This window comes from Gopherus evgoodei, chromosome 6 (assembly GCF_007399415.2).
Source record: "Gopherus evgoodei ecotype Sinaloan lineage chromosome 6, rGopEvg1_v1.p, whole genome shotgun sequence".
In the NCBI taxonomy this organism is placed as follows: Eukaryota; Metazoa; Chordata; order Testudines; family Testudinidae; genus Gopherus; species Gopherus evgoodei.
Window position 1 is genome coordinate 88,630,967 of NC_044327.1, and position 12,281 is coordinate 88,643,247.

Sequence of the window (12,281 nt, forward strand, 5' to 3'; positions counted from 1 at the left end):
TGGGTCAGACCAAAAGTTCATGTAGCCCAGTATCCTGTCTTCCGACAGTGGCCAATGCCAGGTGCCCCGGAGGGAATGAACAGACAGGTAATCACGAAGTGATCCATCCCCTGTCGCCCATTCCCATCTTCTGGCAAACAGAGGCTAGGGACACCATCCCTGTCCATCCTGGCTAATAGCCATTGATGGACCTATCCTCTATGTTTTCAGTGAAGGATCTCTCTTATTTCTGTGAATATTGTGTTATGTCTCTTATTAAGTTCCTGTACTGTCTGATAAGCTGTGCTGGTCTGAAAATCATGCTGAGTCTTACTCATTTCAGTGCATTCATGCATTGTTTTCCCCATTTTGCAATAATCCAAAAGCATAAAAGAAAACCTTCTTGACAACAGTGGAAACCTTTCACATTAGCTACATAGCACATATACATTATTTTTATCTTATGTGCTGCACAAATGTGTAATATTGTAAACTTGCATCCTCCATTAGATTCTTCAAAACAAGCACTGAGATAACTTCTTGAGGCATCTGGCTGCAAACCTCTGTAGTAATAAATGAAATAAAGTGCAACTGAAGTCACATTCCACTTTGCATGGTTTGAGCTGATGACCAGCTGTTCTAAGAGTATCCAGGGAAAGTAATGCCAGCCAACAAGAAATTGTTGGAGTGCTTTGGTATGTTGTTAGCATCTCCGCCAATGGTCATATGTATGTTGAGTCCAAAAGGCATTTAGTACACAAAAAATAAGATTTTATGTTTGCATGATGTTGGTCTCTTGACAACTGATGCTATGGCATCCATGTGTAAAGTCACATACCCTCATGCTCTGAAGATTCAACCCTAGGTACAACTGAGTGTACATGTGCAGAGTGAAAGGTGAAACAGTAGTGTACTGTAAACAGCAATGGATTGTTTAACATATTATTTCTGAGGCATTTTGTTTTCCTGGATGATGCAATCCTGGTAGAGGTCTCCATCAGTTCTTCTTCTAAGGTTACCTTCGCTTAGAGTGACCTTAGACTTGTTTTATCATGTACAGTGAGTCAAATTCAGCGCTGTATTCAAGCATCATATATATTATGGAAGTGGTGTGGGTGTGTGATGTATGGCAGAGTAGTACTCAAGAATGAAACATCAGGGGGCAGGGAGTGACATGTCCCAACTCCTTCAAAACAGTCTGATGGCCATGGGGACATGTCACTTGAGGTGACTTGAGACTTGTTTTGTCATGTGCAGTCAGTCAAAACCCAGCTCCTCATTCAAGTACTAGCTACAATATGGAAGTGACATCTGGCACCAAATTATGAAAGATGAAATCTTTGGGTCATGTAGTGAAGAGTCTGAAGGTTCCAGGAATATGTCACTCGGGGTGACCGGAGACTTATTTTGCCATTTTGATAATCAAAGCCCAGTTCCTTATTCAAGCACCATATGCACTATAAAAGTAAGATGGAGGTGACACGTGGCAGCATATTGTACAAGAACAAAGCTTCAGGTCAGGAAGAGACTTCTCTCAACTCCTTCAGATGAGGTCGATGGTCAAGGGAACCTGTCACTTGGGGTGACCAGAGAAACATATTGTCACATACAGAAAAAACCCAGTTCCTTATTCAAGCCCTATGTACAATATAGAAGTAGTGTGGGAGCATGACATGTGGCAACATGCTGAGCTGGGTCAGGGAATCGCATATCCCAGCCCCTTCAGAAGAATCTGAGGGCAGTGGGGAGGTGTCAGTTGGGGTGACCCAAGACACATTTTGTCACGTACAATCAGTGAAATCCCAGAGCCTTAATCAAGTCCCATGTACAAAAGGGAAATGGGGTGAGGAGTGCCACGGCAGCACACTGCACAAAATGATGCTTTGGGTGCAATTTCTACCAGCTCCTTTGAAACAGCATTATGGGGATGTGTCACAGACTCACCTGGGGCTGAGGCCATCCAAGACTTGTTTGGGCACATAGTCAGCTAAACCCCCGTTTATTTGATGCTCTAATTAATAACTAATTACTTATTTACATGTTTATCGCAATAGTTTTGATAAAAAGCAACAGAGTACTGTGGCACCTTAAAAACTAACATGTATTAGAGCATAAGCTTTCGTGGGTGAATACCCACTTCGTCAGATGCAATTAGTTTTGATGCCATTTCTAAAAATTTAACCTTACCGAAAACTTAATTTTCGCCTTTGAATAAAGAACTGGGGGCCACCAATAAGGAGCTGAGAATAAGGAACCAACTTCAGCCTCTTCCTTTGTGCTCCGGGGCTAGCCGGGCAGCGCGACCCCGGCTGGACATCGGTGGGGGAGGGGAAAGAAGGTGTCCGCCCGGGGCTGGCTGGGGAGGGGAAGCTGAGATGCGCGTGCCCCGGGCTGGCCAGGCGGGGGGAGGGGCGCGTGCCCCGGCCTGACTGGACGGGGGTGCTGAGGGGCGTTTGTCCCGGGCGGGGCGCCAAGGCCACGCGCACAGCTTTCCCCATACCCAACAGCGCGCAGACGACGCCCTCGCTGTCCTTGGCGCGAGCAGGAAACCCCGCCCCGCTCCCTCAGCCCGCCTGCTGCCTGGAGGGGGGGGTGGTGCGACGCATGCGCTCTCGGGCGAGGGAGCAGGTCGGCAGCCTGGGCTGCGGAAGCGGAGCTGTGCCGGGCCCGATCTTTGGAACAGCCCGTAAAGCTGGGAGCCCCGTCCCGCCCCGCCGCCCTACAGGTCAGGGGCGGAGCGTTCGCCCTGCTCATGGGGTTCCAGGACCGGCTCCCCCGCCCCGCTCCACGTGCCCGGCCCGGGGCCGGCTGCTCCCCCCCGCCCAGTCCTTTGCTCTCTTCCCCGGGGTGGCTCCTCTGCCCCCCGCCCCGCGGCAGGGTCCCCCAACCCCGCCGTCCGTCCTCCCCGCCCCGCGGCAGGGTCCCCCAACCCCGCCGTCCGTCCTCCCCGCCCCGCGGCAGGGTCCCCCAACCCCGCCATCCATGCTCCCCGCCGCGCGGCAGGGTCCCCCCAACCCCGCCGTCCGTCCTCCCCGCCCCGCGGCAGGGTCCGCCAACCCCGCCGTCCGTCCTCCCCGCCCCGCGGCAGGGTCCCGCCAACCCCGCCGTCCGTCCTCCCCGCCCCGCGGCAGGGTCCGCCAACCCCGCCGTCCGTCCTCCCCGCCCCGCGGCAGGGTCCCCCAACCCCGCCGTCCGTCCTCCCCGCCCCGCGGCAGGGTCCCCCAACCCCGCCGTCCGTCCTCCCCGCCCCGCGGCAGGGTCCCCCCAACCCCGCCGTCCGTCCTCCCCGCCCCGCGGCAGGGTCCCCCCAACCCCGCCGTCCGTCCTCCCCATCCCGCGGCGGGGTCCCCCAACCCCGCCGTCCGTCCTCCCCGCCCCGCCGGCAGGGTCCCCCAACCCCGCCGTCCGTCCTCCCCGCCCCGCGGCAGGGTCCCCCAACCCCGCCGTCCGTCCTCCCCACGGCTCACCTGCAGCCGACCCCTCCCAGGTGGTTATATCCAAGCCGCACCCGGTTGCCCTACTCGCTCTGCAAGTTGTACCCGCGGGGAGCCCCTCATCGGGGCTTCGGTTCCCGTACAAGGAAGGGCAGGTGTCCCCCTACACACACACTGCGGGGGCGCTGGGGGTCTCCCTGCGCCTGAATACCTGCTGTAGTCATGGCCCTGATTTCTTTGTGCTTCATCTAGGAAACCAAAACCATGGAGGCCCCACCTGTTACCATGATGCCTGTCACTGGCGGCACCATTAACATGATGGAGTATTTACTCCAAGGTAAGGCTGGGAAGAAGATGGATTTGATTTCACGTCATAGTGGCATGCTGCCAAGTTCTTCTGAAAACTCGCAGCTTGCCTGTCCCAAAGTCATTCCTGTTTTTAACATTGTGAGATGAAGGGGAGAGGGGAAATAGGAAAGAGAAGAAAAGACCTTACCTCAATCAGATCCTAAACTAGGGAGGTCAAATTTGTCTTGTGAAAGACATTGACCTTTAGGGCTAAAACTCTCCAGAAGCAGACAATCAGTCTCTGACAGTGCACTGACTCCCTGCCTCCAAAAGGAACTCACCCACTCCTTCACACCATTTCAAAACTCCTTTTTGGTGCAGAATATTTGGTTACTTAATATTTGTTTTGGGCTTTGCTGTTTCCCTTGGACTTTTTGGTTCTGCTGCAAATCCCTTTGAAAGCTTTTGTGACCTTCTCCAGTGTAATTATTAACGTTATATTGGTATCTCTGTGGTGCTGTTGTAGCAACAGTCTGGAGTATAGACATTGGAAAACAGCACTCATGTACCTGCAGCTCCTTGTTGTGTTGTGTAGGGAGAGTGGTCCAGAAATTAGAACTAGTAATTAGAGTTAGGTTTTTTTCTTGACTGGCATTGACTGTCTGATCTTGGGCAAAGTCATTCAACTGTTATACACCTCAGTTTGCCTTTCTATAAAAATGAAATGGGGAATAATACTTTTGTAAAATACTTTCAGGTTCCCAGCTGAAGAGCACTGGGTATGTTGTTTCCTGCAGGTTTTGCATCCTCTGCTACTTTTTGAAAAATGAGTTATATTTGCTCCTGGTGGATGAAACCATGCAGTCGTAAGGGCAGTAGTAAACTGCTCATTGGTGAAATAATGAACTTGTTCTCCTCCCCAGGAAGTGTTTTGGATCAAAGCCTGGAGAGCCTCCTTCACCGGTTGCGTGGTCTGTGTGACAACATGGAACCTGAGACATTCTTGGACCATGAGATGGTGTTCCTTCTGAAAGGTCAGCAAGCCAGTCCCTTTGTCCTGAGGGCACGGTGCTCCATGGACAAAACTGGCACACCCTGGCACTTGCGCTATTTAGGACAGCCAGAAATGGGAGACAAAAACCGCCATGCTCTGGTGCGCAACTGTGTTGACATTGCTACCTCAGAGAACCTTACTGACTTTCTGATGGAGATGGGCTTCCGGATGGACCATGAGTTTGTCGCCAAGGGCCATGTGTTCCGCAAGGGTATCATGAAGATTGTAGTGTACAAGATCTTCCGCATCCTGGTTCCAGGAAACACTGATAGCATTGAGCCCTTGTCTCTCTCCTACCTCGTGGAGCTGAGCGTTGTAGCTCCAGCAGGACAAGACGTAGTTTCTGATGACATGCGAAACTTTGCTGAGCAGCTAAAGCCCTTAGTTCACCTGGAGAAAATTGACCCCAAAAGGCTCATGTGAGTGAAAAGGACCTAGCAAGTATGTCTAGTTCCTCTTTCTCTGTGGTCCTGGTGACCAGCATGTAGACACACTTCTTCCAGAATGACTCTTGCAAGAACTGAGAAATTAAAGGTTTTGTTTGGGTTTTTGGGGGTGGGTAGTGCAGAGGTTGTCTTTGGTGTGTTTTGTCACTGCTGTAATTGACAATTGGATCACTTTTTCCCCACTTAATGTTCCCCTTTATACAGATCTACCATCAGGGCTGACATTTTTGAAATGTACTAATTTGGAATTTTCTTATTAAGAATCCCTTTAAACAGCATGGATAGAAACATTTCTTAATGTCCTTTATTACATCATATTAGTGTTTCTGCTTCCATATTAATATTAATAAGGGTCTTACTCGTAAGAAGGTGAACAGACCTGAGATCCAAAGTATCGAACATGTTTAGGTTCAGTCTTCTTTCTCACTGCACATCGCTGGCTGCTGCCTCTTCAGTTGCAGCATGGCTGCTTCTATTCTAATAACCTCATCTTGCAAAGACTGTAAAAGAGCATGTTCATGAGCTTCATCCCTCAAGTGATGTCCTAATGTTACTGCATGAGACAGGAAATACAACTAACTGTCTGCACAGTGTTGTCAAAGAGGAGCACATCTTTTCCTGCACTATTTTTTTTCAGTCAGCATTCTTAGGTGTTACTTGTAACACTAGCAGATACAAAACTAAGATGAGAATGAGTTTTTCAAGTAAAGGTATACCCCTTTAAAAAGTATAGATTTTAAAAGCCAATTTCCTTAGCCATGTCACAACCTGAGGTTTTCAAAACTGAGAACTCTCAAAACATAACTTACTTTTAATACTGTTTGTTCTATGTACATCACTGTGCTCCGGGGATGAAAATAATCTGGTCAATTTCTCTTATTTCTAGTCAATTTCTGTTTCTGCCTCTTGTAACTGCTTGTAGATATTTAAAACAGTGTTTTCAGTGGAATTTAAATAATTCTGTACATCAAAAAGTCAGTTTTAGGAAAACCAAAATTTTTGGCCCCAAATTTACCTCACAGTATTGCCTGTTGCAGTTTTGTTTTTCTTTTTTTTAAAAGTCATACACTGTGGTGCCTGACCCCTCTGACTGTGTTAAATGATAGTGAAACACAATACCTGGGGTTTGTGTACTCTTTACCACTAGAGCAATTGTTGCCTCCAGTTTTCTGCTGTGGTAAAATTGGGGGCATTAAAAGACTTATGACCAGTAGGTGCCCAACACTCTTAATTGACTATCTTGATGGTTTTAATAGGTGATCTGAGCTGTTCAATTAAACAATTCCTTATTCTATGCCTCTGCGGTCTAGTGTCAAACTATACAATAATTTTCAGTACAAATATGTAATTTCAGAAAGAGGTCTTTTAACCACCCTCTCCCAGGGCTAGTATTTATGATAAAGTACAGTAAATCACTTACAATTGTCCTTCATTTACAAAAAATGTCATTAATGCTAGTAAAGATATAATAGGTTACATGTAAATGTTTCCTAACATGCTCTACAAACATGCACAGAGCGATTATTTCACTATTAACTTGCAACCACCCTCGCCCTAGAACTCTGTTGTAGTGGAATGGCATACAGCAGGGGTTCTTCCCCCAGCACAGTTTGAGAACAACAGGACACTGCTTACTGCACCAGGGTGTGGATAATGAGGCAGTGCCTGGCCTGATCCTCCAAGCTTTGAGTGTAGCAATCCAGTCATAGGGAAGCCAAGAAATCTGTGCCAGATGGAATTTCAGGATTTAAGCAGTGGTGCCTGCCTGCCTGCCCACACCCTGCTCTGCTGAAGGTATCCTGTTTTCTTTTCTAAATCACACAGGGGCAAATAGATCTGGGCAGTGAAACTAGTGACCCATAAAACTAGTACAAAAATGAACAAGCAGAAGGCATCTTATTCCATTATCAGAACATATTTGTTTAGGAATTATTCAGCTCCCTTGTGACTGGGATGACATCCATTCTGCACCAGCCATCAGTACAACAGGCTAAAAGAAACACCTAGGGAAAATGAAGAGTAATGTCTCCAGTTACCAGAGGGAGATAGATTAAGTAGATAGAAAATGACCTGTGCTGGAATTTGGCCAAGACTTGTCTGTTGAATACTTAGTTACAAAAGAAAACTGCTACTCATTCCACTAGGCAGTGTTAGCAAATGAGCCTAAGGGGGCTTATTTTCATAAGTCAGAATGTTGGTGGAGGCATCATCTGTTTTATGGCAATTGAATGCGTAATTAATTTGTGCTGTTAAAATGTTGCCTCCACCTCCAGTGCTGCCCTGCACACCATGTTGTCACCATGTCTCATAGAGGAAGTTCAACATACAATGTATGTAGCGAACTAAGGAGTAAAGGAACCTGTCAGGATACCAACAATAAAACAGAAGTTTATGGAGGGGTGTGTGTGTGAGAAGAGGAGAGCAACTTTGTAAAGTAACAGTTTACATAACACCACCTCCCACATCCTTGACTAGCCATTTTCCCAGATTTTAGGGCTTCAGAATGACCTAGCACATGGTTCTTTCTTTGAGCTAGTGCTATCAGATGCATGTGGCTACAATGGAGGTGGGCAAACTACAGCCCACAGGCCCCTCCTGCCCAGCCCCTGAGCTCCTGGCCCAGGAGGTTAGCACAGGGCCCCTCCCCTTCTGTTCCCCCTCCCCCGCAGCCTCAGCTCGCTCCGCCACCAGCGTAATGCTCTGGGCAGTGGGGCTGTGAGGTTCTGGGGCAGCGCAGCTGCAGAGCCTGGTCTGATCTTCTGCTCTGTGCTGTGCACTAGCAACAGCATGGCTGGCGCCAGCCGGGCAGCATAGCTGTAGCACTGCCAGCCATCAGTGCTCCAGGCAGCGCACTACAGGGGCAGGGAGTTGGATATAGGGCAGGAGAGTTCGAGGGTTGATGGTCAGGGGTGTGGATAGGGGTCGGGGTGGTCAGAGGGCAGGGAATGGGGGCAGGAGTCCTGGGGTGGGCAGTCAGGAAGGAGTGGGGGTTGGATGGGGTGGTGGGGGGCAGTCAGGGGATAGGGAGAAGGGGTGACTGGATGGGGCTGTCAGGAATGAGAGGTGGTGTTGGATGGGGTGGCAGGGGGCACTCGAGGGTCCAGGGGGTGGGGAAATCAGATTTAAGTATTTTAAAATTCTTCCCCCACTGACAGTTTTAAAGTTATCAGTAAAGAGAAAAAGTAAACTGCAATATCCTTTAACATGCCTCAGAGGAAGACTTATTTTACAAATCAATCCAATTTATCTTTGGATGTTTCCACTAGGTGGCCACAGTAAATGAAAAATAGCTACTGTTCTACAACAAGCTAATTTCTTAGACCCAGGAATGAGAAATATGCAAAGGTTTGGTTATTTTATTAAAATGCTATGTATGACATTTTACTTCTTCAAAGCACTAAATGTTAAAAATAACTACAAACCAGAACTATTTTTCATAATATTTTAATACTTTTCACTTTTAAATACTGGTTTTAAATTTGTGATTGTAACATGGAAGAGCCAACTTTTAATTTTTAAAACTTATCAGTATTATAAAGCTATCACAGAACAAACAGCCACACTCTACATACTCAAGGTACTCAAAAGTATAATTCATGTTTTGAGTCTGTGGATGAACAGTGGCAATTCAAATACAGCTTAATGTGTAAAACTGACAAATTCTGGTGAAAGATTTTTACTGGACAATTTGATTAGTTTAAAGAAAATCAACACAACTTCAGATAAACCAGCACATCCCAATTAGGTAAAAGGTGATTTCCTCTCAAAAGGTGCAATGGCATTTTTTCCTAGAGAAACTTATGAGCAATTATTCAGATTCAGAAAACTGTTGAACCACCTCTTTTCCTGATCCCCTCATCCCCAATAAAAACTGTATCTAGTCATGGAGAAGATCTAATTTGGTGACAGATCCAGGTTCCCAAGATAACAAGTTAAGGGACACTATCATATTTGAAGGTGAAGATTGCTGCATTGTCTGAATAGGCTGAATTAAGAACTGATTTAACTTATAAAAATGACAATCTGGAGTCAGAGGCTAGTGCTCATCAACAGTACCACACACATATGGTTAAGGTGACATTAATTGGCAGAAAAAAGGCCAAGTGTTGGAGGAGGAAGGAGAGAGATGACATAAATGCAAAAAAGGTTCGGAGATCTCTTCTGGAAGAAAGGGCATAATGGATATGCAACATATATTTGCACAGCATGAGAAGAAGCTTACGCTTTTATTTGAAGGGTCAGTACTTATGACTCTTAAACCCGTAACTCTTTCCATATTCAGTAAGGAGCTTCTTGTACTTCTGATTGGGCAGGGCTAGCTGTAGTGAAAGACCAGTGCTTTATCTAAAAGTAAAATGTATTCTTTACAAATAGTATCTTTAGTGTAATTTTATTTACAGAATAAATTGCTAAAGTACATCACATTTAGTGCAAATGCAACTAATGATATTAAGATTTATGTACTTCTTTGTAAACTTTCCATACCTTTGTAAAATAAAGCTATCCAATTAAATTAATGAACAGTTACTTGCCTGTGTTCGATGATAGTTACCAGAAATGGCAAATAAGGAGTTAAACATTTGTATTTTGGGCATAAGACTTTGTGTAAAGTTCCCATTAGTGGCTATGGTCAATGAATCATTTTTCAGTTGATTGCAAAAAGATGAAACATTTGAGGTATAAGAAATTCTTTTTAACATCGTTATATAAAATGCTTACTGCTGATGTAGTAAACATGTACAATTTTAATCTTATTTGCCTTACTAGCATTACCATATAGGCACTTTTCTACATATTCAAATCAAGAACAGAATTATTCTGTAATAAGGCATTTTCCATGCACACCATTTAGAGAAAGGCAAATAAAAGAGGAGAAAAGTTTTATAGAGCATGAAATCTGTATGTGTGTGTGTAACCATGTTATGTGTTTGTACCTCTTTATACAGAATAAAGACTAACAGACATGAGTAATTCACTTACAACATTGTGCAGATATCAGACATTTATCAGCCTACTGTTCATTAAATTACTCTTTTGTAGTTATATCCAGGCACCTGCAACACTATATTAAATAAGACTTTCAGCTTTCTGTTGAAAAAAATATATCTGAATCTTATGTTGTTTGACATATACAAGTTAGTGAAGTGCCCAAGAAATGCCTCTGAATAATCTCCACCTAAAGGCTGCCAAGCGAGATACCTGCTCAAGTGAGTACTACTCTCTGCCCCCACAGTCCACTCCTCATGGCTATTTCCAGAGATCAAAGGCAGGCAGATATTTGCATTCAAGTTCTCACAGCAACTAAGGGGAACTTTTCATTTAGAATCTGTGGATTCTTATAGCTCTGTTAAGTTTCTGATCAAGTAGTAAATATTAACGCAACTCAAATTTTCTAAACATACCTCATAGTGTGGCTTTAATTAAGATGAGAACAAAAATGTGCAGGACCAGGAAATATTGTACTCGCTTTTACTTGCAGACTGGGAATGTTGTCCTATGTAGTCCAATTTGCTTTAATAAATATTACAGGATATCTTCTTGCAGTTTCACAAAACCCACAGTCCACATGTAACATAGCATGGACAGACTACTGTTGTAGTTTTCAGGCACAATCTCGCCCTCTCATATAGAATCTACCTAGAAATTTCTGAATCATGTTCAATAAATTCTGTAGCACATATTACATAACTAAAAAATACAATAGAAATATAAAGATATCTGGGAAAAAATAAAGCTTTTCACAGTCTTCCTCCATCAGAGCCAAAGGTCTTCATTGGAGTAAGATAACAGAAAAGGGAAAGTCGTGGATATTGACAGCCCTCAATTAAGAGATATTTTACATAACAAGATGATTCAGCAGCAATGAACTATAATTATACAAAGCAAAACAAAACCCCTGCCCAAAGGTCACCTGCAAACCTGAAAAAAAACACCCACAGGTTTTTGTGCATATAAAGCACATACAGGATGCTATATGTGCATTTGTGTCTTGTGCTTTTTAGACATGCACAAAAACAGAAAACCGTATGTGTATCTTGAAGGGCCACAGTAAACAAAAGCTTTGCAAATTGTTTAAAATTGAAGCAGTAACCCAAGTTGGTGATTCAAAGTTGTATTTTTTTCTCCTCTAAAGCAAGCAAATAAAAATATATCCATATACACGTATCAATACATGTATTTATAATTACACACTGATTCAGCAAGGAGAGCTAGCAGAAGACAGCTAGTGTTAGATGTTCAGCCTCATGGTGCTGCAGTATTTCTTCACTTCAGAACACAAAGCCTAGGACTTGGGCCACAAGAAGACTGTAGATCCTACGTTCCAGCTTGGAGCCTTCAATTTGGTTTATTTCTCCAACATGGAATGTTCACACACAGTCTTGTTTCAATCACTGTAGAAGCATGGAAAGGACATAGCATAATACATTTAGAACACTAGTAAGAAAATGAGAAATAGTTATGAAACGTTCCAAAAGCACAATTTAGAAACAATATCTTGCCTCCAAATTTTGCTTGTTTGATCATGACCAATACTTGAGTTTTTAATGATTCACATTTTCAGACAGGCCTTCTGTAACTAAATGCAAATGAAGTAAGTTTTGAGCTAGAAACTATAGGGACAAACTACCACTACCAAAGAGGATCAAATGACCCAGATTTCCAGAATTTTGTACACTGAATGAAAACTACTCAACACAGGCAACCATGAGAGAGATTGGGACAGCAAATAGGCAAAAACCCTCTGTCAACCCTCCATAATATCAGAACTGCCAAATTCTGCATAAACTGCTGGCACCAGATTGTTTTGACATGATTTACACATAATGAAGAATACTGAAGCGTACTGTATAATCTAAATCAAATACCATAAGAGTACATACTAAGATCTTCCAGTCAATGAAGGCCCATGTCTGCTAGTAATATTGCCAGGGCTACCCTGAGAATGACTGAAACTGGGTTAGCACTTAGTTTTGTTTTTGCTGATGTTTAACGCATGCCATTTTTTAATAAATAAACTATATCTATGACTGAATTATGTGCATAGAAACCCCATCCCTACACGGATACATATATGTTATA

At 44.5% G+C, this 12,281-nt stretch overlaps 2 protein-coding genes across 4 annotated transcripts in view; one reads left to right on the plus strand and one right to left on the minus strand.

Annotated features, from left to right (window-relative positions):
• Positions 1-2,603: 2,603 nt before the first annotated feature.
• MED18 (mediator complex subunit 18) lies at positions 2,604-6,493 on the plus strand. Its single transcript, XM_030567644.1, has 3 exons — positions 2,604-2,704; positions 3,666-3,750; positions 4,625-6,493. Exons 2-3 carry the CDS (start codon positions 3,678-3,680, stop codon positions 5,176-5,178), a joined length of 627 nt encoding a protein of 208 aa, XP_030423504.1. The 5' UTR covers positions 2,604-2,704; positions 3,666-3,677; the 3' UTR covers positions 5,179-6,493.
• Positions 6,494-8,542: 2,049 nt separating this feature from the next.
• The window catches only part of CERT1 (ceramide transporter 1), a 141,953-nt gene continuing 138,214 nt past the window's right edge, over positions 8,543-12,281 (minus strand). For all 3 annotated transcript variants that reach the window (XM_030566401.1, XM_030566399.1, XM_030566400.1), the window contains one exon: positions 8,543-11,593. The gene's annotated coding sequence lies outside the window, so the exon portion shown is untranslated. The remainder of the gene's footprint in view (positions 11,594-12,281) is intronic.

Coding starts and splice junctions, on each gene's coding strand:
- MED18 (XM_030567644.1), top strand. CDS start 3,678: ATGGAGGCCCCACCTGTTACCATGATGCCTGTCACTGGCGGCACCATT. Junction 3,751..4,624: donor GATGGAGTATTTACTCCAAG/GTAAGGCTGGGA, acceptor TCTCCTCCCCAG/GAAGTGTTTTGGATCAAAGC.